The sequence below is a fragment of the Cantharellus anzutake genome (genome assembly GCF_015039405.1).
Source record: "Cantharellus anzutake strain C23 chromosome Unknown EI90scaffold_7, whole genome shotgun sequence".
Lineage (NCBI taxonomy): Eukaryota > Fungi > Basidiomycota > Agaricomycetes > Cantharellales > Hydnaceae > Cantharellus > Cantharellus anzutake.
Window position 1 is genome coordinate 541887 of NW_024066957.1, and position 23899 is coordinate 565785.

General features: G+C 49.2%; 10 protein-coding genes across 10 annotated transcripts; 3 read left to right on the forward strand and 7 right to left on the reverse strand.

The window, feature by feature from the left end:
• Window positions 1-64: 64 nt before the first annotated feature.
• Window positions 65-1292, reverse strand: EI90DRAFT_2423716 (uncharacterized protein). Its single transcript, XM_039053002.1, has 2 exons — window positions 1187-1292; window positions 65-1135 (listed from the first exon to the last, which is right to left on the reverse strand). Exon 2 carries the CDS (start codon window positions 915-917, stop codon window positions 207-209), a length of 711 nt encoding a protein of 236 aa, XP_038920737.1. The 5' UTR covers window positions 918-1135; window positions 1187-1292; the 3' UTR covers window positions 65-206.
• Window positions 1258-2958, reverse strand: EI90DRAFT_3039477 (uncharacterized protein). Its single transcript, XM_039058945.1, has 6 exons — window positions 2315-2958; window positions 2002-2234; window positions 1857-1940; window positions 1623-1799; window positions 1429-1564; window positions 1258-1373 (listed from the first exon to the last, which is right to left on the reverse strand). The coding sequence occupies exons 1-6, from the start codon at window positions 2825-2827 to the stop codon at window positions 1320-1322; spliced, it is 1197 nt and encodes a 398-aa protein (XP_038920738.1). The 5' UTR covers window positions 2828-2958; the 3' UTR covers window positions 1258-1319.
• Window positions 2959-5514: 2556 nt separating this feature from the next.
• On the forward strand, window positions 5515-7728 carry EI90DRAFT_2423788 (uncharacterized protein). The gene is made up of 4 exons (XM_039053003.1): window positions 5515-6064; window positions 6126-6586; window positions 6647-7166; window positions 7226-7728. The coding sequence occupies exons 1-4, from the start codon at window positions 5897-5899 to the stop codon at window positions 7508-7510; spliced, it is 1434 nt and encodes a 477-aa protein (XP_038920739.1). The 5' UTR covers window positions 5515-5896; the 3' UTR covers window positions 7511-7728.
• A 963-nt stretch (window positions 7729-8691) lies between these two features.
• Window positions 8692-9559, reverse strand: EI90DRAFT_3144184 (uncharacterized protein; the record flags this gene model as incomplete). The annotated part of the gene is made up of 4 exons (XM_039065114.1): window positions 8692-8811; window positions 8877-9043; window positions 9097-9454; window positions 9512-9559. 4 exons carry the CDS (start codon window positions 9557-9559, stop codon window positions 8692-8694), a joined length of 693 nt encoding a protein of 230 aa, XP_038920740.1.
• An 864-nt stretch (window positions 9560-10423) lies between these two features.
• EI90DRAFT_2423431 (PCI-domain-containing protein) lies at window positions 10424-12446 on the reverse strand. Its single transcript, XM_039053001.1, has 9 exons — window positions 12033-12446; window positions 11846-11982; window positions 11605-11793; window positions 11473-11548; window positions 11333-11422; window positions 11211-11267; window positions 11089-11150; window positions 10790-11035; window positions 10424-10698 (listed from the first exon to the last, which is right to left on the reverse strand). The coding sequence occupies exons 1-9, from the start codon at window positions 12168-12170 to the stop codon at window positions 10476-10478; spliced, it is 1218 nt and encodes a 405-aa protein (XP_038920741.1). The 5' UTR covers window positions 12171-12446; the 3' UTR covers window positions 10424-10475.
• On the forward strand, window positions 12293-14862 carry EI90DRAFT_3039489 (uncharacterized protein). The gene is made up of 8 exons (XM_039058946.1): window positions 12293-12902; window positions 12962-13082; window positions 13138-13244; window positions 13300-13402; window positions 13458-13843; window positions 13917-14119; window positions 14171-14495; window positions 14553-14862. Exons 1-8 carry the CDS (start codon window positions 12723-12725, stop codon window positions 14793-14795), a joined length of 1668 nt encoding a protein of 555 aa, XP_038920742.1. The 5' UTR covers window positions 12293-12722; the 3' UTR covers window positions 14796-14862.
• A 657-nt stretch (window positions 14863-15519) lies between these two features.
• On the reverse strand, window positions 15520-16182 carry EI90DRAFT_3117943 (uncharacterized protein; the record flags this gene model as incomplete). The annotated part of the gene is made up of 3 exons (XM_039063042.1): window positions 15520-15672; window positions 15731-16006; window positions 16057-16182. 3 exons carry the CDS (start codon window positions 16180-16182, stop codon window positions 15520-15522), a joined length of 555 nt encoding a protein of 184 aa, XP_038920743.1.
• An 892-nt stretch (window positions 16183-17074) lies between these two features.
• EI90DRAFT_3117944 (uncharacterized protein) lies at window positions 17075-19391 on the reverse strand (the record flags this gene model as incomplete). The annotated part of the gene is made up of 7 exons (XM_039063043.1): window positions 17075-17139; window positions 17190-17216; window positions 17273-17887; window positions 17940-18156; window positions 18216-18729; window positions 18790-19250; window positions 19302-19391. 7 exons carry the CDS (start codon window positions 19389-19391, stop codon window positions 17075-17077), a joined length of 1989 nt encoding a protein of 662 aa, XP_038920744.1.
• A 1718-nt stretch (window positions 19392-21109) lies between these two features.
• Window positions 21110-22156, forward strand: EI90DRAFT_3039502 (uncharacterized protein). The gene is made up of 3 exons (XM_039058947.1): window positions 21110-21698; window positions 21750-21796; window positions 21864-22156. The coding sequence occupies exon 1, from the start codon at window positions 21363-21365 to the stop codon at window positions 21654-21656; it is 294 nt and encodes a 97-aa protein (XP_038920745.1). The 5' UTR covers window positions 21110-21362; the 3' UTR covers window positions 21657-21698; window positions 21750-21796; window positions 21864-22156.
• A 409-nt stretch (window positions 22157-22565) lies between these two features.
• EI90DRAFT_2424283 (uncharacterized protein) lies at window positions 22566-23820 on the reverse strand. The gene is made up of 3 exons (XM_039053005.1): window positions 23281-23820; window positions 23006-23222; window positions 22566-22953 (listed from the first exon to the last, which is right to left on the reverse strand). Exons 1-3 carry the CDS (start codon window positions 23674-23676, stop codon window positions 22631-22633), a joined length of 936 nt encoding a protein of 311 aa, XP_038920746.1. The 5' UTR covers window positions 23677-23820; the 3' UTR covers window positions 22566-22630.
• Between the last annotated feature and the right edge of the window lie 79 nt (window positions 23821-23899).

The following is a 23899-nucleotide window of genomic DNA, read 5'->3' on the forward strand; positions in this document are numbered from 1 at the left end:
AGTAGAAAAATGTCAGTAATGACCAGCGATGACGTCTCAGGGAAGCCGGGTAGGTTACTTCTAATGACCACGTTACATCAGTTTTCCAGCGAATGGATGGGATCGGTGAGGACAGAGATGAAATCCAGAAGATAGACGCAGCACAGAGTTGAATCGTCGAAGCCAGGAGGCCAAAATGTTCAGCAAAACCCGTTCGAGCAGTTCCTTTATCGAGAGTGCGTATGATAAACCAAGTTTCTTCCTCTCCTGTTTTCTCGTGTCCTTGTCTTTGCTTGAAAATCCCCCAGAGCCTTTTTGTATAGCACCTCGTGTCCAGAATTAAGCGACTCGACAAACATGAGAAATGCACCGACTTCGAAGGATGTGCCTCCTATGAATGCCCACGCTGCTGCTAGGACTTGATGCTTAGGACCTGCATGAAGCAGAGGAACAGACAGAAAAAGCCTTTTATAATCTATTTCGGTGCCATGTGAGAGTACAACATATATAGACACGCTGTTCGCCGCCACGCAAACCACACGGCAACCCAAAATGAGATATCCTAAGCCATGCGAGGTTTCAAATGTGAACGTAGATGACGTGTCTTTAAAGCTGCATTTCTCCGCGAATCCTTTCACTAGTTGTGGCCTTCTCAGCATCAGTGGTAGGCTTTGCTGTGTATAGATGTTTCCTTGAAGCATGGCCACCTTGAGTCCCAGCCTCGTGTCTCCAACGTGGGTAGGTGCATATTCAGTACGGAGAAGCGGTATGGTTAGACCAAGGGAGGGCGGCATATTCGTCGCACCGTCTTTCGAAATCCCCGGGGAAGATAAGACGACCATGGTAAGTGCTAGGGCCGTCAGGAACCACATATTGTAAGTGCCCTTCGATGCATAATAACGTTCCAGGTCCGCTTTTGCGGTGCGCCGAATTCCCATTCACCCAGAATCGCGGAGTAGCCATTGTGAACGCGTTATGATGACCGGACATGGCGCACTGTGACCCCGAAGACATCCAGCAATGCTCAGTGATAGGACTTCCGGAAACCCGAGTTTTCTATTGAGTTGATTTTCGGGATGCTCGGATGTGTGTGGGAGCAATACCGGCCTTCAGCCTGAGCTCTGTTGAATCCAGGTGTTAACACTACGTTTTGGTTCTATATACTAATCAGGGACACCAGCTGATGATATCTCTGGTTAATACTTACCTTATATTACTTATCTGGCTCAATTGTACCCCGATAGGCAGTTGCCCATCGAGTTCTAGCCAGGCAGGATTCTAGCCTCTACGATGTATACATATAGCAAATTCGAGTAAATTTTATTAGTTGGACATGAACTTCATGTATTAGCTTCTCTCCATATGCTCTCCCAAAGCTGGCACAAACTCCCGATCTGTATTTCAGCGAATTCGTCATCAGGCATATGCAAATATTTCTCTGAATCTTACCATGAAAGCCCAGGAGCCCCAGAACGTTGACAGAATAGATTGGTAATTCATCCACGAATTCCCAACAGACCCGTAGCCAAAGGCTCCGCAAAGGGTGAACCCAACAGATCCTAGAAGGTTCCAAAATCCGACGTGCCTAAGTGAGAGTTCGTTACACAAATACCTATTGATCGAACTTAAGGTAGGCCACGCACCATCCTAATGATGATGGATTCGGTTTCCACCATGCCTTTTGACACTCGAGGGAAAAAAGCACAGATGCGATCGTGAAACCCGTCCCACCTATCACTTGAGGCGTCCAGTAGAAAACATCAGTAATAGCTACTGATGACGTCCCAGGGAAGCCGGGTATCACTCCAGGTAGGCCTGTTCTAACGACCATATCACATCAGACTTCCGGGGAATAAATTAGATCAGTAAGGACAAACAGAGTTGAGATCCAGAAGATGGATGCGGAACATAGTTGAATGGTCGAGCCCAGGAAACCAATATCGCGAAATGGTGCAAGCCCACTTTTTCAATTGTGCCTACGTTGAGTAAAAATTCGAGCGGTACCATCTAGAGAGTACATACAATAAACGAAGTTTCCCCCTCTCTTGTTTTCTCGTGCCTCCATCTTCGTTCAAAATGCTCCTAAGTGCTTTCTTGTACAGCTCTTCATGTCCAGAGTTAAGCGACTCGATGAACATGAGAAATGCGCCGACTTCGAAGAATGTGCCTCCCACGAACCCCCATGCCGCTGCTTGGACTCCTTGGCTGGAACTTTCGTAGAGTAAAGGGATAAACAGTAAAAACCCGTTTATGATCTATATTGATGATACCGCCAGGCAAGAGGGGGTACGATATAAGTGAGTGAATGTGGATACAATGCGCAGCGAGTGCTCACCCATGCTGCAGACCCACACACAAACCACACTGCAACCCAAAATGAGATATCCCAAGCCAGACGGGGTTTCAACAGGGAATGTGGATGACATGTCCTTAGCCGTAATTCTCCGCGTATCTTAAATTCACTAGTGGTGGCTTTCTCGGCATCAGTGGACGGCTTATCGAGATGAACCTTGGCGAGTTTTACTGTATATAAATGTTTCCTTGAAGCACGAGAGTGCCACTGAGTCCCTTGAGCCGTGGTGTGATCATCTTCAAGGTAGGTAGGGTGCATGAGCTTGAACGGTGCATGCTTAATACGGAGATGTGTGGTTGGTTTTGTAAGTCCAAGTGAAGCGTCGGCGCTTGGAGAGGGCGTTGAGTCGTCCACCGGGGATGTTGAGCTGGCCATCATCCGTGAAGCCCCCAGGTACCCGATGTGACGACGCTTATGTACCTTTATGTAAGCAGCACCACGTTGGCCATTAATTAAGATCGTTGTATTAGTTCCCTTTCTCGTGTTCTCGGCCATTGGAACAGCGGAGAATATTGTTACGCAGTAGACCCGAGAATCATTGCCTAGCGACGAACAGAGGAGTTGGGACTGGCCAAGGATGGAAATCTTGAACCCAGCATCTCGACCGACCGGGACGCATGATGTCGTGGAGAAGCTACATATTGGCAACTCCGCGATCCGGGAATTGGTCCGCGCCCTATACATTCGACGGTGTTCAGATGCCTGCGTAACCTCACAAGTGTGGGAATGCACCAGAGAAGGCCAGAGATGTTTTGAACTCTAAGCCTAAACGTCCCTCATGAAGAATTTGGGGCTGTGGATCCGATCAGCATATGATTTGGTTTGTCGCTGTATGTATTACACCGAGTCCGTTTAATGTACTCAGCTGCTCCATGCCCCTTGCTTCTCGGTGCATGTGTTCTTCATCAATTCCTTAATCATCTGCTTATAATAACCATTTATATACGGCTGGAACTAACTATGGCGGTTTCCGCAAGGGCTCGTAGGACAACATCCAGCTCTGATCCCCTGGTGCGAAGCGATTGAATTGTGTCAACTTTGCCGGCCAAAAAACAAACCGTCACATGAGTGATAACAAAGGAGGTTGACAAAATGGCTGATGGGATGTTGACGAGGGTGTAAAAAAAACTTGTAGGGTGCCAGAAAAGACAGGGCGGAAATGAACCATGGCCACTTCACAGCGCCATTGATCGGGATCGATGGCAGGCTTAACGATGAGAAAGTTCGAGTCCCAGACCTTCCTAACGATCCCGAGGGAGGGACAACAATGATCCCGGATGGGTTGCACGTTACTGGTGTAAACCTACCATACGATGGTGCCTCTAACTAAGTCAAGCCTCGTACCAAAGCCATTCCCTAAGTTCCATGAGAGAGGCAGGATCCCTAGCAGATGTGAAGCGATCGCCGCGTTAGTCCAGCCACCAGCTACAAAAAGCCAGATTAATGGGGGAGAGTCAACGCATGAAGATCTCGCCTCCTAGCCATCGCTCAAGTCGACGCGCGGGCTGCTTGGACAAAAAAAAAAGACACGAAGCCATCCCTCAGTGATTGGTCTTGTGGCACATGGAGGAATTTCCAGATCGGATGATGCTCCACCGGCAAGAAGAATGGGACATTGAGTATGGCTGTGGGGAGGTGGGTTGTCACCCGGGAGACGGAAAAGCATGCAGCCCACCTACTCTAGTCGGGGCTGGAATCCCGCCGAGGCCGCATGAGAAAGTGCAAAGGAATGGGCAGCAGCACGTAGGATCCTAGGAAGCAGCCTAGAAACGAATAACCTGTCATGGTAGACACACACAAAATCCCTGGAACCGAAACTCAGGCGTCGCAGCCTCACGGCAGATCGCTAAGTCACGTATAAATTTCTCACAATAGGGATGCAGATAGTTGACGATGAGGTAAACCACAATCCCTCCTGGCCAGGTTTGTGTCATGGTGTCGACGTTCCCTTGCGTGCGTGCTGGTTGTAGAAATCACCACGCAATGATTCTTTCTAGCACGAGCTTTTTGTTGACTTCTATCCCTCAGTTTTCATTTCCGAGGGTTCTATCAACTAGAGTGCGTGCTTCGCATCGCTGCTACCTGCACAGCATTCGATCCAAGCGTCATTATACGAATCTAGTTACATAACACGCTATGATACAGGAGATGAAGGGGGTTGCAAAGTGAGTGACATGCGACATACAAGATTTGTCTACTAATAGTACGTAAAGAATATAAAAGTCACTGGGTGAAACCCAGAATGGAAATTGAACACGTCAGCACAAGTGGCAGAAATAGCGTAATTTCACCAGGACGAACACTGCTGTGCAGCGCTTACGGAGTTGTCTTGCGCGGCACGTGCCCCGCACAAGTATTTCAATTTCTGCATGAATGCATGTCGGCGTCTTCTATCTCTGTTGTCACCGTACTGGAGGATCTGCAGCCGCAATGCCGTACGGCCCAGAAGCCTATCGACAGCCTCTATCAGAACGGAGTACAGACACTTGCCAACACCGCACCGCACTAGTTACAAGGGATGCATTTCGAAACTTGAGAAATGGCGCCGGCGAAACGACCGAAATTGTCGCTTTCAAATCTCGCCAAAATCAGACTCTTTCAGCGTTTCAGCCTTCCCATGAAGGGACTAATTGTTGGACACATTTTTTAAAATTCGCCATTCAGCCGCTATATTCCACTATAGAGGCTGGGGTCCTGCCTAATTCAGCCGTTCCGAGTTATCATGCACATCCACTGTTCAGTGTGACGATAACCACGCCCTATCTCCTACGTTCCCCTGGCATGACCGACTTGGTTTGAAGAGTACTCATTGATTAATCTAAGGCTTGTGTTGCATGCATTTTCACAGCAAAAGAAGTTTGACGGCTGAGCTCACAATTCAATTCAAGCCAAAACAGGTAAATGATTGGTTGACATTTGGGAGGAACGAGATGTAATTCAGAAGTCTCGACATATGTCACCATGCTGCAACACCCACCTCTGCCGCCTGGCGTCGGCCTTCCTCGCGGCGTCCTGTATCTCCAACGAATGGAGGCCCGTCGCACGCGGAGTTGATCGAACCTCAATCGGTGGAGGTCCGCAGAAGTTTAAACAGGCTCAGCCCAACAACTCCCCTGGTGTGAGACCAACACTGGTTCCTGGGTCGGCGCTTCATGGTCACCGGTCCCGAGTCCCGGAACAGCTCAATGGCAGCACATGAGTGATCATTGATGAACAAGTTTCAACATCACAGTTCATATTGGACTGTGCGGCTCAGGTGCGCTCTGAAACGTAGTAAGGTGTCTAATTGTTTTCTGTATTGGGAACATGCTGCGGTCCTGAGCCACAGTTTACCATGATGATGCCTTCTCTATCCATTCATTTTAGACTCGATAGCAGCAGTTTCTTGAATAACCTTTAGCCGCGCTTCAACAGTTTCTGCAGAGATGGACGCCTCCAACGGGCATCTACCTCCACCAGCTAGAAGGATGGCCTTTCTTGAAACGTTTTAAGTCGGCATTTTAAGCCTCCAATATTATGTTGAAGGTACAATTAGTATCACAATGACTGCTTGTTTCACTTCCCATGGCAAGGTTTGAATATTTTTGGTTCGTCGATAAATGCCGCCCGCGACGAATGTTCCCTTCAAGCCCTCAAGCACCAATGGCTGCCTCGGCCTCGAAGGTCTCTAGAAAACGCCAGGACTTGCTCGAATCAGGACTTGCATGCCTGGTGTGTCGCCAGGGGAAGACTGTGAGGCACCAGGTCTGCATGATTGCACACCCGAATCTGACCACATCCTTTATAATATTAGAAATGCGATGGCGTAAGGCCAACGTGTGGACGATGTCTTAGGCTTGGGAAGTCATGCGGGTATGCGAGAACTCCCAGTGACAGGGTTAAACAGCTAGAAGAAGCGGTAGAGAGCTTGGAGAGCAAGGTAGCCGCACTGAGATCTACCCCGACTTCGCCTATCCACGACACGGGCGGTACTGGAACCTCTGAAAGCCCACGGGCTTCTCGGCTAGCCACTCTACCTCAGCTCGAGAGTGTGCAGGAGCTCTATACCGCCAAGGCACTCCATGTCCCCGAGACCATACCAGTATTCCCTTCGTCATTTCTTTCCTCTGATGTAGCCTTCGTATCTGCAGAAGACCAGCCGTTTTCTCATTCAGAAGAGCCTTACCCAAAAGTTATTGCTCGTGTCGCGATAGAACGCGCTCTGGAGAATTGGGATATGCAGACAGAAATGCCTAACCAACTCAAAGATTATCTGTATGTGTGCCTCGTCCAGGTCGCATTTCCCCTTTGGGTCTGACTGCATTAAATGTTAAGTCTTCGTATCTTCTTGGCTCATCGTTTCCAATTCCATTCTGGTCCACTTATTGCAAGGCTGCTCCAAGGCCCCCCTTTTTTTCCTACCAATGGCGGCACCCTTCACCCCTGCCTTATGAATTCAATGTACCTTCTTGCTTGCTATGTTGGCGGGGGCTCTATGTCTTCATTTGAACCCGTCTTTGTGACTCGGACGCGCGCGGATCTGGATGCATCATTGGCTTTCGTTGATCGTCTTGTGGACTTCCTTCTCGCTTCGACTCTGCTAGGAGTCTACTTTACTCGCACTCGTCGGTATCCCGAAGCTTACACGACTTTATCTGGCGCCATTCGATTCGCTATCGCTTGTGGACTGCAACCATTGACTGCTGCTCAGCATCAAGGTAGTAGCGCAGGCTTGCTGCCTCTCCCTAGAAATGATCTCGAGATGATTGAACAAAGGCGCATCTGGTCTGCATTGAATGTGGCGGATCGCATACTCACAAGAGAATCAGGACTGCCCAGTTCATTGCCTGAGGATGTGGGTGGCCCGATTCTAAAAGGGATCGTTGTAATCTGACGCCGGCTAATTTCACCTAGGCGCTTTCTGAAGTCTATAGATCTGCATGTGGTATCAGCTTCCAGAATCTCCCCATCACTGCCTTGGGAATCTCTAACCCTGATTGGATCCGTCACTTGGCCTCGCCCAATGCGCCCCCCAATCCTGGCATATTCGACGTCAGTAGAGAAATCGATCATGTTTGTCTCAGAGCCAGGATAGAATTGCTTTTTGAAGGCATACGACTCTTCCGTGCGCGCAATAGGGGTATGTTTACACTGAAACGTCTTGTGCACTCTGACTCACCACCGATTAGGAGACGTTGAGTCTAGCTCGGGGTCCTCTAGCATTCCATTCTGGCAAACATTCAACTTCCTCGAGGCATCTCTCTTTGAATGTCAAAAAACAATGCCCTCATTGAACAGTACCTTTAGCATCGGAAATGACGAGTACAGCGAACTTGAATTTGGCCACCTGGTACCTCAAACTCAGTATCCTGATGGAGAAACGGTCTTTACCAGCAGACCCAACCCAGCCCTTTTTTCGGCGGAGGTAATGATGTATGCGGCCGTGATTATCTTGCAAAATGCTCTACTCGAATCCCCTTACGTCGTAGAGGTATCTGGAGAGGGAATCGTCACTGAGGCACGCCGAAAGGCTGTCCAAGCGGCGAAAGGGATGGCCGCTTTACTCAAACCTCTGTCCACGAGTATGGCGGTCCGGAGACAAACGGGGGCTGCCTACTCCCCTATGTCCACGGTCTACAGGGATATCTCGCTCTTGGTGGGTATTCCCCAAACATCTTAGTATTTCATCATCTTTACGCCAACCTTTCCAGCCCCATATCTTGGACGCCTCTGCCGTGATGGCGCACGAGATCGAAATATCCCCCGCCTCGGACACCAACGAAGTCGAGCTTGACAGGCTGATAGAGAATTTTGACATCTTCCAGACACTGGTGACTGCATTGCGGGATCTAGCAGCATCAGGTCCCTCCATGTCAATGGGTGAGTCGTGTAACGTCTTCTTTCTGCGGATGCTTATGCTTATGAACCCACCGACAGACAATGAAGTGCAAACGCTCATTGGGATTCTCGCTGATCGCATTCGGGCATTCTCGGATTTGTAGCCACCTGTCAGCAGGGAGCAAGTTGAGCCACATCTCGTGTAGTGTATCCTTAGGTAGGATTTCACCCTATGAAGTCTCATTGTGTGTCATCCCTGGTGAACACTACTACGAAAGCAGCATGGAGTAATGCAGTTCCGGTGACGTCACGACATGCAGTGCGAATTCCCGCTTTTGTGAATCGTGTATATTGAATTGGTTTTGACGTTTTGATGTGTACATTGGGGTGTATGGTACAACATTGAAGGTCTAGGTTTATCATACAATGCTCGTCCGTACTTCGAGTCCGTTTGGTTTCAGATAAAATGGAGGTACTTGTTCAGAACAAAAAACGCACAGCGTCCAAAATTATCAGATATCAGGATAAGTTAGAATCATTCATCACTGTGGTACTCCTTTCTTGTCAATACGGCGGTTGATACCGCCGACCAGGATTTTAATAATGTCGCGCGTTGATAGCTGCCCGTTCTTGGGTGAATATGGGGTGGTATCAACCATGTCCTATCAATTCCGTAAATGGTCAGTTCGAGGAAGAAAGATGAGCGCTCGATGAGAATACCACATACTCGAATATGATGAGTGGTAGTGAGCTCGTCATCCAATTCTTGTAGGAAGCGTGTCGCAGAGCGATCGGACCCAATCTGGACGAATTGGATTCCAACTTGCGACAGAGGGAAGTTTCGAGCATCAAGACGCCTAGCGGCGCTAACAATAACTGACTCAGGGTCATCCGCTGCAGGGGAGATCAGCAAGAGGTTTCACCCTTAGGGCTGAGTGAACACGTACTGGCAGCTCCATCTGTCAAGACAATGAAGTTCACGGGTTTGATCGCTTCTAAGTTATGACCTTCTTTCCCTTCAGAAAGAAGTCTCCGGTCCTCATCGTGAGCCCTCTCGATTTGCGCAAGGTACGAAAGCAAGAGTTTCTCGAGCTTTTGTCCGATAGGAGTGATTCCCCTTGGTTTTACCGTGTCGAAGAGTCGATGCACTTCTCTCGCACCTCGAACATTTTTCCCGACCTTCTTGGAGTTGAGGAAATGAATATCAACCCCATCGGTATCGTATCGGGATGCGATTTCGAAAAGCCCGGAAAGTGCCTCCTTCGCCATATTCCAGCGATCCTCGCTATGTGGATTCAGAGGATCCTTTGCCATCTATTCCAAGGTTAATATTTTAGGCGGAACAACCCCAGGATTACTCACTGATGTTGAATCATCGATAATGAGGATCGTGTCAAAAGTGCTTAACATCTCAAGTAAATCTTCTTCTGTGGACCTCCTCTTTGGAAATGTATTAAGTGAAGAATTTTCCCGCATGGGTGATCCGGCAGTGATAAAAGTAGATTCAGAAATAAAGCCACCGGCGCCGCCACCTGGCGGAGAAACTATGTCTGGCATCGGGAAAGAAATGGTGGGAACCAGTCCCGGACCTGAGAGTGGGTGCTCCGGAACACGCCTCGACCGGGATCGCGCAGGGTGTGTTAGAGTAGGGGGTGCTCCAGATGCCGTGGGTGCGGATGCATATACATCCCCGAGGATCGCTCCTGGTCTTGGGACTGAGTGCTCTGGAGCACGCCCAGCCGATCGCGATCGTGCCACATATGTTGGACTAAGTAACGAATCAGACGCAGTGGATGTGGACCCTGGTATGTTCCCCAGGCTTCTTGATCTTCCTAGGCTGGCCTGCGAATCACCCGCATTGACCGCTAACAGAGAGTCGGGGTTCGAAAGAATAGGTTGCTCGGCGTATGGAGGTGGGGGGAACTTCTTGTAAGCTTCTGGGTCCGGCTGTGCTACTCCGCTGTGGATGGAAAGCTGTCGTTGCCGATGGGATAAAGTTGAACTTGAATGGCCCATTCTGCTAAGGCGAGATCAGTGCGGGAAGTGGGTAATGGGGTTCGAACGGGATTTATAGTTGTCTAATTTACCTTTCGGCCCAGTAGAGGGGATAATCTTACTAAAGAGTTTGGTGGAGCTTTGCTGACTTAAAGCTCCAAGTCGCGTCTTGTTGGAGGATTCTATAGATAGCTTCGGCTGTACCATCCTAAATTGGCAATTCCGGAACAAGGTTAGACGCGCTGGAGTTGACGCGCGGCAAAGCATGCCCGGAAGTCGGAGACGGGCTATACAGCACTAATTAATATATCATATGAGCACAGTGATATTATTACACTCCAGCGCGCCATTGCAAACTTGGGAACGTGTCCTTTGCAGCTAACACTATCATCTGCTTCTCATGGCTGATGTACCCACGAACGTAGCCACGGTAGATCATGTTCGCCACTATGCACTCTGCCTCCTCGGCGAGAACGTCCGATGGCCCTACGAGGCGCAGCGCTTTATGAACAGTTGAAACAGGGAGGCGGGTCGGTTTTGAGCTCGCGCGCCACCTAGAAGCAAGGAGTCAGGAGTTCACAAACGCGAACCGAGTCAGAGAGACTATTATAGGTAGGTTTCCTCGGTGGTAACCTAGACACTCACACTTTTCTCAAAAAACTTCTCATGCAAACCTCCCTCGCTTTCTCTACACAGAGGTATACCTTTTCATCCACCAAACGCCGCTCGGCCCAAAGCAATGCGTTGTCGTACTGCTTCACATCGCCTGTTCTGATGGCGTTAATAAAGGGCGTATACAGTTGTTGCAGCTGAGGAAATTGGGAAAGGAGATAGGTCGAGGGGAATGTCCCTCGCAACAGGCGTACAGGGACGAGGTATCTCAGGATCAATCTAGGGGATCATCGTGAAAGCGGCTGCTGATTCAGATGAGCGCCACATCTTACTCTATGTTGCGCTTTGCAGCATAATGACAAAGATCCAGTGCTGCACTAAGATCGTTATGAGCCTTAACCCAAATGGTTGGTAAAGCGGCGCCTTTTGCAGCGAGGAGTTACATGAGACGCACTTGGGCATATTCTTCATTTAAGAATTTGAGCAGGCCAAATAGGTAACGGCAAGTAACCTGTGAAGGCCGCGAAACAGCTGACTTTTCAGCGTCTATATGAGCAATTAAGGATATCTACTTGCCTGGTCACTTTTTGGGTACTCGGAAAGAGACGGTAATTCTTGTACTTCCAGGGATCTGAGGATGTTTTTGCTCAGAGCTGTCTTTTGGACCTGAACGGGGGCATCATTCCAATGCGACTCAAAACCTCGAAAAACCCTGCCTTGAAATAGCATTTTAGAACATGGCCAACTGCTTGGTATGTCCCCCATTTCCTTGACTCTGGCAGCTTGTTCGCCCTTTCGAGGAAATCAACCATGAGGCATCCACAAGATCTGATCATGATGGCACCCACCGGTCTAGCAAACACGTCGTGAAAGCTTTGTTGCATATTCTCGCTGCATCTTCCAAAGCGTCGGATTTCTTGTTGTCACCGGTGGACAACTGATGTGCAAGGGATGCAAGCTGCCGGAGGTCCAATATCACTGTCCGTAACGCTGGAAGAACCCATCGCGCCTCCTTTTGGGCGTAATCAATGAATCTTCTAAGATTTCAGCATATTAGGACATGATTGACTTAAGTAGAAAGTAATTTACGATGCCAGCACAGCCTGGTTTCGATATGCTTCTTCGTACCGATCACCAAGAAAGTTGGTGATGACTAAGATGAGAGCAATAGATATCGCATCCCACGGGGACTTAATAGTTTTCTCATAGATTAACAATGCTTTTGGCTGGGGTCGTAATCGTAAACGAGAATTCACATGCAGTAGCGCAAACGCACGCTAGTATCACCAATATTATACACGAGTTTTCGGCCTTCCAAATTCTCGTCGCGGTATGTGATCATTTTCCCGAGCGTTGTTCCATCTTTGCTCGCGATCGGCAGGGCTAGCGCGGAGATGAATGTTTGCATCGCCATTGCGGCAGCGGATCAAGTATTCCCGCGCCTTGGTATAGACGACAAATCGTAATAATAGACGGTGGTGGCAACAGGCGACACAGGCCGTGAGAGAAATAGAAAGCGCTGGGCGGTGCAAAGCTGAAAGCACCTGCTTTCATTGAATTAGGTCGTGGGAAGCACTGCAACCGCACAGCCATTCAGGAAGAAAGTCAACATGATCGGCGTCGCTATCATAGTGATCAGTGATACAGCCGCGAAAGACTCTTTGTTGGACTCATCTGGCCCAACCATAGAGAAAGTCTTATCCGAGAGCATTTCATCTCGATTCGAAGTGCTCGAAAAACGCATCGTCCCTGATGATGCCGAAGCTATACGTAGCGCGATCCGTTCATTGACCGGTGGTACGATACAGTTTATCGTGACGAGTGGCGGTACAGGATTGGGCACAAGGGACCGGACTCCGGAGGCAGGAATGTATCGATACATATCCCCCAACCTGTGGTTGCCATCTGAATTGCTTCAACAGTCTCGCCCTTGATCGATCGGCATGCTCCTGGATTAATTCACCTGATGATGAAAGCCTCTCTTGAGCGTACACCTCTTGCAGCCCTGTCTCGACCAGTAGCGGGGACCATTGGAAATGCTTTGATCGTTACTCTTCCAGGCAGCCCGAAAGCGGTTAAAGAGAATCTCACTGCTTTGCTGGAGGGGGGAGTGCTTTCTCACGCTATTGATTTGATCGGCGGGGGGGTGGGAATGACGTCCATACTCGGCTTGGACTGCCTGATCGGGGCGCCGCCAGTGGAAAGGCCTCATCGACAACTCCAGGTCATACTCACCCTCATCATGACCATTCGCATGCCCATGTGCATTCTCACACTCACCCTCACCACGCGCCAACTCCGAAATCTCATGATCCATCTCTTGGTGGTAGGCAAACAATCTCACGAGTAGAACAACAACAACAGACTTTGACCCTCTGTAGCACACGCACGCCACAGACACTCTCCATATCCGATGATTGAGCTAAAAGATGCCTTGGAAATTGTAGAGAAGTACTGTCGGCCGCTTCGTGCTGTCTCCATCATGCCCGTGAGTACACCAGCATCCTGACCTTATCAACGGTCCAGAATCTCCTGCGTCACAGGTCAATCAAAACCTGCGAGGATCGGTACTTGCAGAAGACGTGTACGCATCTGTTCAGCTCCCCTCACATCCATCGACAAATGTCGACGGTTATGCGGTAAAATGTGACTACGAAAAAATACTTTTCACATCATCGGTCGCTGACGCCCCAACTAACAGCGACATATGCTCCGGGTGTTTATCACGTTTTGACGCCTCAATCCTTCCACACAAGAAAAGGTATTCCGTTGCCAGATGGATCAATATACCGCATCAACACTGGATCGCCGCTTCCGAATGGTGCTGATGCCGTAATAATGGTGGAGGACACGGAACTCGTTACAATAACTGGGCCTGCATCGCAGCGAGTGGAAGGTTCATTGTCGTCCCAGACAGAGAGTGGAGAGGAAGAGACCGTGAGATTGCTAGTTGGGACAGAACCTGGAGAAAACGTACGACAACCTGGATCAGACGTAAAGAAGGGTTCCCTCGTTCTTGAAAAGGGGACTGTCATTCAAGCCGTTGGAGGTGAGGTAGGAGCGCTGACATTCATAGGGAAGAAGCAGGTATGCAATACCCCACCATATACCTCACAGCTGCCACGAACCATATGGACAACTCATGGGCTTATTACGGTAGGTGCCTGTCTACAAAAAACCTGTGGTGGCCATCATGAGTACAGGGAATGAACTTGTGGACTTGCATAATACGAGAAACTTCCCTAGCGAAGAACATGGGAAAGATGGCTGGCAGGGGATCTTCGACACAAACCGTCCTAGCCTTCAAGCCGCGCTGGAAGGATTTGGATATCAAGTGGTGGACTTGGGTATTGTCGCGGATGAGTATGTATTTTCTAGCCCCAGTCCGGGCCAGCTGTCTTATACAGGACTTAGTGAAGAAAGCCATGTCTCAACGATTAAACGGGGGCTCCAGGAAGCTGACTTGCTGTTAACTACAGGCGGAACTTCCATGGGAACTTCTGACCTGCTCAAGCCAGTAATCGAAAGACAACTTGGCGGGATTGTACATTTTGGCAGACTGAACCTCAAACCAGGGAAACCTACGACATTCGCTACTGTCAATTCGAAGCCCCTTTTTGCTCTTCCTGGAAACCCAGCTTCTGCAATTGTAATGTTCCATATTTTTGTGCTTCCCGCTTTAAGGATGCTAGGCGGTTGGCCCATTTCCAGGTGTTTTCTTCCCAGGATTCGTGTGAAGGTAAGTCTGTATATCCTTGTGGTTTATTTCTACTCATCCTGAGCACTCTTTTTTCAGATTTCCGACGAGCTGTACGTGGACACTAGACCAGAGTTTCACCGTGTCTATGTGCGAGCGTCAGGGGACGGCCTTGTGGCTTCTTCGACTGGAGGGCAGCGCTCCAGTCGGATTGCCAGTCTGGCTGGGGCGAACGGGTTGGTCATTCTCCCAGGAAGAGCAAAGGATAGCAAGAACGATCGCTTGCACGCTGGATCTATGATCGAGGTTGTTATGATTGGGGAAATGGGGGCTGCGGAGTAAACTCATTCCATGAATCCCTCGTCTGCGTGTGTCCGTAATGTTGAATTTGAGGTATTTGGATCAAGTCTCAGAAGTGCGGTTCGGTGATCACTTGTGTTGGGTGCCGTAAGGGAAAGTGAGCCTCCGATCCACTGAAAGGCAACCCCAAGAGTACTTTTGCATAGCTACGTGCCACCAGGCCGAGAACGGGGATAGCTCAGCATCATAAGCTTGCTTTAAATTCGATACCACTCAATTTGGCCACGTCGGCTGATGAGCTTAGCCCTGTCATTGATAAGTTTGCTTCCAAAGGCACGTTTGGTGTGCACGCAGGAAAAAGACTCGTCGAAGATGACTTGCAGTTGACGCCCAACAAGTCATATATTGTAGAAATAACTGATCTACTGAGACTCCTTCCATATACATTGCAAGAACCCAAACGATGAGAGTCAGATACTGTCAGTCCGTTGAACGAATGCAGCACGGTTAAGTATGGGCACGTCACCCCTAGGCTCGGGTGCCTGAGTACCATTCCCGTTGGGGCATGTTAGGAAATATCCCACCGCCGCACTGACACCAAAGACTGATCAGTGAGTCCAGAAAGGTCATCGAACACCACCGTTAGCAGCGCCTCTGCGTGCGGTACATTTATTAGTCGGGTTGCAGGGATATGTGGGAGCCAGAGCTGTTCAATGCTCCTGCCGGGTGAAAAAGTCGTGTACGAACTTCGCATTAGGATGAAATATCAGAGACAACGTTCGAGAGCTGCGCATTCCTTTTCGAGCGCGATAAGCTCCTTCTCAAGTAGTTCTCGTTGTTTAATTAGCATCTTGGCCTTTCGTGCATCATTACGTGCTTCGATTGACACTTCCGGCTCTTTATTTTGCAAGGATTCGACCTGTTCCATATATATATGCATCAGTGGATAGTTCCATCTAGGAAGCAAGTAGATTCACCTTCATCTTGAGCGCTTTCTCCTTCCTTTCCATCAACTTGATAGACTTTTCGGCGAGGCCAAGAAGCTCAGTAACCTGGGACTCAATGTCTTCATATTGCTGCGCCGCATAAGCTTTAACGCGTTTCTCGGGGACCAGTGTAAACACCTGTAGGTCGACTCTGAATTCCGACCATTCAACGCAAATCAGTATCCTAACCCTATTGTTTTGCAAGACCCTCGATAGTCGCAAAAGCTCTTGAGTCTCTGCTTCAAAAGATTCCAAACCGTCTAAAAGCTGAGCAACTTAACTGATTAGCTTGTCGGGGCCGTACGGAAACAACCCACAATCTCGTGGCATGCTCCCGCCGCGAGGACACACGACTCCGCGGCCGTGACGTCCTGAGCGACGGAAACATTTCCGATGTTCAAATACGCCGATGGACGCGCCTGTAGTGAACTCCGTTTCTCCATTCGTGGACCTGTACTTGTTATTGACTGTTGTTTCCGATACGATCGCCGGTTGCCCCCGAAGCTGAATTGAATAACGGTATCTTCTATATGAGCTTAGGCAGGAGCCTCTACGACTTCGTAATATTAGATAGACGCCGCGCTTGTGTTTTAGCGTGACTCCTCCACACTTAGGGTTCGCTCCCTTTGGGAGTCCTTCACCGCCTTAGTACACCTCAGCGTTGCGCCTTTGCTCGTTTCAAGCTCACCCACCTCTGCCCCTTTCTCCAACTCTTTGTTCTTATCTTTCCCAATCACTTTGTATAGCTTTCCTCCATTTTTGTGTCTCTACCGTTTCGCTTCCTTGTCGCTTTCTGTACTCTCGCTACATAATTGGTCGGCGAAGAGAGGTAGTGGAAATGGCCTCAAGGCAATTGAGTCGACAACGACATCGAACGACACGTAAATATACAGAGTGCTAGTAAACGAAAAACACGCAACCATATGACAGCGCGACGATACAGCGGTACCTAAGGCCACAAGGTAGTAACACGACAAAGTGCAACACACGGATGGGAGAACTGTGCACGACTGGGGCCATTGTACTGGGGGCTCACAGTCTAGAAGAAATTCACATCCCCTTTACAGTAACCAACGTGTTTGGTCTTGTCCCGATCAGGCTCTACTCTATAATACATTTTCTCGGGACCTCCGCCATGGCCAGCCCCAACTCCTGTTTTTCCATAACTTCTGGCCCAAGATTTTCGCACCTACTCGGTCCCGATCTTTGCCCAGCTTCACTACCTGAATAACTGGAATCACCGCCTAATCAGGCTGTAGGGCATACTGCTTCTACAGATTATAGAGGCGATGAGTACACTATATACACGAGATTGTACATATGGCTGACAGGTGGCTACAAATCCGATAATGCGCGAATGTTGTCAGCGAGAATCCCAATGAGTGTTTTCACTTCATTGTCTGTTGGTAGTTGATGAGCATCTACAGGAGGATGACGTTACACGACTCACCCATTGACATTGATGGATCGGATGCTCCTAAATCCCGCAATGCGGTTACCAGAGTCTGGAAGATGTCAAGGTTCCCCATTAACCTGCCAAACTCGACTTCATTGGCATGTGGGGGGCGGGTCTTTGGATCTCATGCGCCATCACGACAGAGGCGTCCAAGACATGGGGCTGGAAGGCTTGGCGTAAAGATAATGGGTGTTGAGATCTTTGTAGAATACCCACCAAGAGCGAGAGGTCCCTGTAGACCGTAGACATAGGAAAGTAGACGGCCTCCGTTTGTCCCCGGATTGCCATGTTCGCGGACGGAGATATTACAGACTTGAGCAAGGCGGCCATCCCGTCCGCCGCCTGTACCGCCTTTCGGCGTGCCTCAGTTATTGCCTCTCCGGATATGTCTGCGACATAAGGAGACTCGAGCAAAGCATTTTGCAAGCTAATCACTGCCGCGTACATCACCACTTTCGCCGAAAAAAGCGCTGGGTTGGGTCTGCTGGTAACAATTATCTCTCCGTCGGGATTCCGAGTTCGAGGAATTGAGAGACCAAATCCAAGTGCACTGTACTCGCCAGTCCCGAGGTCAAGGGTATTAATCAATGATGACATGGTTTTTTGACATTCAAAGAGAGATGCCTCGAGAAAGTTGAATGTTTGCCAGAATGGAACCTTAGAGCATCCCACCGATTTGGGTTCAGCGTTTCCTAGAAGGCGGTGGTGAGTCAGGGTGAGCGGGTGGCTTCAGTGGAGACATACCCATATTGTGCGCACGGAAGAGTCGTATGCCTTCAAAAAGCAATTCCATCTTGGCTCTGAGACAGACATGGTCGATTTCTCTGCTGACATCGAATATGCCAGGATTGAGAAATGCGTTGGGTGCAGCTTGGTGATGGACCCATTCGGAAGTAGAGGCTTCCAAGGGGCCATTGATGGGGAAATCTTGAAAAGTGGATCTGTAGATTTCGGCAAGCCCCTATGTGCAAATGGCTAGCATCAGATTACAACGACCCCTTTTGGAATTCGGCCACTCACGTCCTCTGGCAATGAGCTGGGTAGTCCTGATTCTCTGGCGAGAATGCGATCTGCCGCGTTCAATGCGAACCAGGCGTGCCTCCGTTCAATCATCTCGAGATAGTCTCTGGGAGGAGGCAGCGAGCCTGCGCTACCTTGATGCTGAGCAGCAGTCAATGGTTGCAACCCGCAAGCGATAGCCAATCGAATGGCGCCAGATAAGGTCGTGTAGGCTTCGGGATACCTACGAGTGCGAGTAAAGTAGATTCCAAGCAGAGTCGAAGCGACAAGGAAGTCCACAAGACGATCAACGAAAGCCGGTGGAGTCTCCAGATCCGCGCGCGTCCGAGCTACAAAAAAAGATTCATAGGAAGACATAGAGCTCCCACTAACATGGCAAGCAAGAAGGTACATTGAATTCGTAAGGGAGGGGTGAAGGGCCCTGTCATGGGTAGAAGAACGTGTGCCTTCGAGCAGCCTTGCAACAAGCGGCCCAGAATGGAATTGAAAACGATGGGCCAGGAAGATGCGAAGACTTGATATTTAGTGCAGTCAGACCCAGAAGGAAAGTGCGACGTAAACGAGGCATACATACAGATAGTCTTTGAGTTGGTGTGGCATTTCTGTCCGAATGTCCCAGTTTGCTAGAGCGCGTTCTACCGCGACTCGAGCAATAACTTTTGGGTAAGCCTCTCCTGGGTGAGGAAATGGTTGCTCTTCTGCGGATGCGAAGGCAATATTGGAGAAAAGAGTTGATATAGGGAAAATGGGTATGGTCTCGGGGACGTGGAATGCCTCGGCGTTATAGAGCTCCTGCACCATCTCCAGCCGAGGCAAAATGGCCAGCCGAGGGATCCGTGAGCTTGCGTAGGCTTCAGTGCCCTTCTCATCCTGAATAGGTGGGGCTGGGTTAGATCTGAGTGCAGCTATCTCACTCTCCAAGTTCTGTATCTTTTCTTCTAGCTTTTTAACTCTGGACCTCGGGGTTCCCGCATACTCGCATGGCCTCCCAAGTCTAAGGCATCGTCCACACGTCGGCCTTACGCCATCGCATTTCTAGTGTGTGGTCAGAGTTGGGTGTGCAATCAAGAAGACCTCGTGCCTCACAGTTTTCTTCTGGCGGCACACTAGGCATGCAAGTCCTGGCTCAAGCAAGTCCTGACGTGTTCCAGGGATCTTCGGGGGCGAGGCAGCCATTGGTGCTTGAGGGGTTGAAGGGGATATTCGTGGGTCGCATTTATCGACGAGCCAACAATATACAAACATTACCATGGGAAATGGAATGAGCAGTCACATCCATGCCGTAAACATTTGGAGGCTCAATATCAACTTAGAACCGTTGTTGAGCATGAAACCTCAGGCAAAACCCTTGAACTGTGTACGTGCGGGAATTTGGAAGAAGGACAGTTAGGTGTGCTCGCGAGCAAGGAGCGGCCAGATGAGTCGGAGGGGTCAAAATAAAGGGCGGGGATCATCAACTTTGGGAACGGGATGATTGTGCCTCCAAGAAAAGCCATCCTTCGTGCCATCTCAAGATTCAAAGCGCACTTCTCTTCACTAGCGAGGTGCGGTGTCGGCGAGTGTCTGTACTCCGTTCTGGTAGAGGTTGTCGATAGGCTAGTACGGCGACAACAAAGAGAAATGCCAGGGCGATTTGATGGTCAATTCATAGAAAATCCGAATGCCATATCCAAATATCGCACCTGATCTTGCCCTATAGCGTGTGGCTGACGTTGCGGATTAGCGTTAAATTGCATTGAAACACGCGGTCTCACTGCATCCTACGGAAAGCCAAGGTAGCAAACCATTTCTTTCCCTTTGGGATTAATATAATGACCTATTATCTAGTCTAATCCGTTTATGTCATCTTCAAATTGACATGTCGGAAAATCGCGGAATCGATCAACTTGATGTTTAAAACGCCAAAATTTGGCTTTTAAACGTGAGGTTTAGCGTTCAAACGATGTGATAAATTGTTTATGGGGTTTTTTGGTATAATTGAATGCGTTTTTATACCCCTGAAACGCTCTGAATACGTTTTTAATAATTGGATAGTTGTTGCAGAAAACGCCATGAAACGTTTCCCAGGTGTTTAAACGATATACGGGATTTTCCGACTAATATTAATGCTGTGCGAGCACGTGCCATATGGATGAGCACAGTGAGAAATAGGAGTCAAGCTTCGGTATCGACGGCGGATAGTCAAATGGGGAATGATACCGGCGTCTTGATCACGTCAATACCGTGTTGGAAATAATCGCGACCAGAATTACGTGGTGATTTCCACCAGCTGCAACCAGGGGTACACGCAAGGGATCGCCGACACCTTGATATGAACCTGGCAGTTCATTCTTTGGAGAGGTCCGTGAGGCTTGCGCCATCTGCATGCTCATCATGATCATGAAATTTATGCATGACTTAGCGATCTGCTGTGAGGCTGCGACATCTATATTCCCCCAAGCTTTCGTTCCCGAGTTCCGTGTAGGGCTTTATTGGTGTTTCCCATTCGCTTCTATTTTCCAGCGTTGCACAAGCTGCTGCCCATTCCTCCCCTTCGGCGTCGGGCCGCTCCCGTCCCGGAATATCCACCTCCCTGCCTCGTTTCTGCTGCTGGGACGTCATTCAAAGCTACCCGTGCATCATTTGTGGCGTACCGCTCAATGTGCGAATCGCCTCCATATGCTGCAAGACTACCTTCTTGCGTTTGTGTCTTTTTGGCTGCTTGTCTTCGCCCGTGCCCACCTAACGCCCTCGAAACCAGGAGGCAGGGCGAGATCTTCATGCATTGGTTCTCCTCTCATCGATCCGCCTTCTTATAATTCACGGAGGGGCTAACGTGGTGATCGCTTTAGACCCACCAGGGATTCTGGCGTTCTCGTGAGACTTAGAGAAGATTCTGAACTGCTGATACAAAGCTTGACTTGGTTGCAGGCACCATTCACAAGGTCGCACTATCGTAAGGTAAGTCTGCGTTGATAGCTTGTAACGTTCCAACCATTTGTCCTATCTAGGGTCGTGTCTGAATTTTTTTGCCTGTCTGTGTGCGACTTCTGTGCGAGACTCACGTATGCCTTTCGTCCCGTTGGGGTCACCACTCCCTCTGGATTGTTAGGGAGTTCTGGGACCCGCGCTTTCTTATCCTTGAGTCTGTCATCGATTCCAATCACTATGGTGGCACACTTATCCTGCATATTCTGTGCTGTTACGTCACTGCCCGCCATTAACATTGGCTCTGTGAAGCTCATTTCCCTTCTGGCATCCCAGGGACCGGAGGATGTGACCCTCTTGTCCACACCCCTGCCCCTAACGCCCTCCAATTTTAATGCTTTCACTCATGTGACGGTTTGTCTGTTGGCTGCTTCACCCTGTTATGGTGGACCATTCCGAGTAAGGATAATGCCCGGGATTTCTGTTGTAATATCAACAATCGGTTCTGACGACGGAGTGGCGAGGAGGGATTGATTGTCGGTGGCGAAGTTTGGCGCAGAAACTTACGTGCCATAGGTACATACAATTTTAGATCTCACATGAGTCTGAGAAACTTACGTGCCATAGCCTTATATTTAAAATTTTCTTCACCAACCTCAGTTTGTATTTGTCAAGTGAGTATTTAATATATGGCCGGCTCATAGCTCATAATGTCCGTTCCCACACACAATGTGGCTTTAGCCTGGCGATGTATCCACCATCAGCAGAACCTGATCAACAAATTGCTAGTGGTAAAATAAGTTTCGCCCTTTAGGAAAAGTTCTTGACACAATTTGTCCCTGGCTGGCATCAGCTCAGCCAAGGATCTGCTTTTTTCAGCTCCACTACCTGAATAGCTGGAATTACCGCCTAATCGAGGCTGTAGGGTATACTGCTTCTACAGATTATAGAGGCGATGGGTATACTACACGAGATTGTACGTATGCATAGCTCAACTTGCTCCTTGCTGACAGGTGGCTACAAATCCGATAATGTGCGAATGCTATCAGCGAGATTCCCAATGAGCCTTTTCACTTCGTTGTCTGTCGGTAGTTCATGAGCATCCGCAGGAAGACGACGTTACACGACTGACCCATTGACATTGATGGATCGGATGCTCCTAAATCCCGCAATGCAGTCACCAGAGTCTGGAAGATGTCAAGGTTTCCCATTAACCTGTCAAACTCGACTTCGTTGGTGTGTGAAGGGGCGGGTCTTTGGACCTCACGCGCCATCATGACAGAGGCGTCCAAGATATGGGTCTAGAAAGTTCGGCGTAAAGATAATGTAATCTTGATATCTTTGTATAATACCCACCAGGAGCGAGAGGTCCCTGTAGACCGTAGACATAGGAAAGTAGACGACCTCCGCTTGTCTCCGGACTGCCACATTCGCGGATGGAGATATTATAGGCTTGAGCAAGGCAGCCATTCCGTTTGCCGCCTGCACCGCCTTTCGGCGTGCCTCGGCTATTGCCTCTCCGGAGATGTCTGCGACATAAGGGATTCGAGCAAAGCATTTTGCAAGCTGATCACCGCCGCATACATCATCACCTTTGCCGAAAAAAGGGCTGGGTTAGGTTTGCAGGTAAAAATCATCTCTTCGTCGGGATTCCGGGTTTGAGGAATTGGGTGACCAAATCCAAGTGCGCTGTGCTCGCCATTTCCGAGGTCAAAGGTATTAATCAATGATGACATAGTTTTTTGACATTCAAAGAGAGATGCATCGAGAAAGTTGAATGTTTGCCAGAATGGAACGTTAGAGTATCCCATCGAGTTGGTTTCAGCGTCTCCTAAAAGCCGGTGGTGAGTCAGAGTGAGCGAGTCGTTTCAGTGTAGACATACCCCTATTGTGTGCACGGAAGAGTCGTATGCCTTCAAAAAGCAATTCCATCTTGGCTCTGAGACAGACATGATCCATTTCTCTGCTGACGTCAAATATGCCAGGGTTGAGAAACGCATTGGTCGCAGCCTGGTGATGGATCCATTCGGAAGCAGAGGCTTCCAGGCCATTAATGGGAAAACTGATGTCGCATGCGGATCTATAGATTTCAGCAAGCGCCTACGTGCAAATGGCTAGCATCAGATTGCAACGATCCCTTTGAGATTGGGCCACTCACATCTTCAGGCAACGAGCTGGGCAATCCTGATTCTCTTGTGAGAATGCGATCTGCCGCGTTCAATGCGAACCAGGCGTGCCTCCGTTCGATTATCTCGAGATCGTCTCTGGGAGGAGGCAGCAACCCTGCGCTGCCACCTTGATGCTGAGCAGCAGTCAATGGTTGCAACCCACAAGCGATAGCGAATCGAATGGCACCGGATAAGGTCGTGTAGGCTTCGGGATACCGACGAGTGCGAGTAAAGTAGACTCCAAGCAGAGTCGATGCGACAAGAAAGTCCACAAGACGATCAACGAAAGCTAATGAAGTCTCCAGATCTGCGCGCGTCCGAGCTACAAAAAATGGCTCATATGAAGACATAGAGCCTCCACTAACATGGCAAGCAAGAAGGTACATTGAATTCGTAAGAGAGGGGTGAAGGACCCTGTCATCGGTAGGAGAGCGTGTGCCTTCGAGCAGCTTTGTAACAAGCGGCCCAGAATGGAATTGAAACGATGGGCCAGGAAGATGCGAAGACTTGATATTTAGTGCAGTCAGACCGGAAAGGAAGTGCGACCTAAATGAGCATACATACAGATAATCTTTGAGTTGGTGTGGCATTTCTGTCCGAATGTCCCAA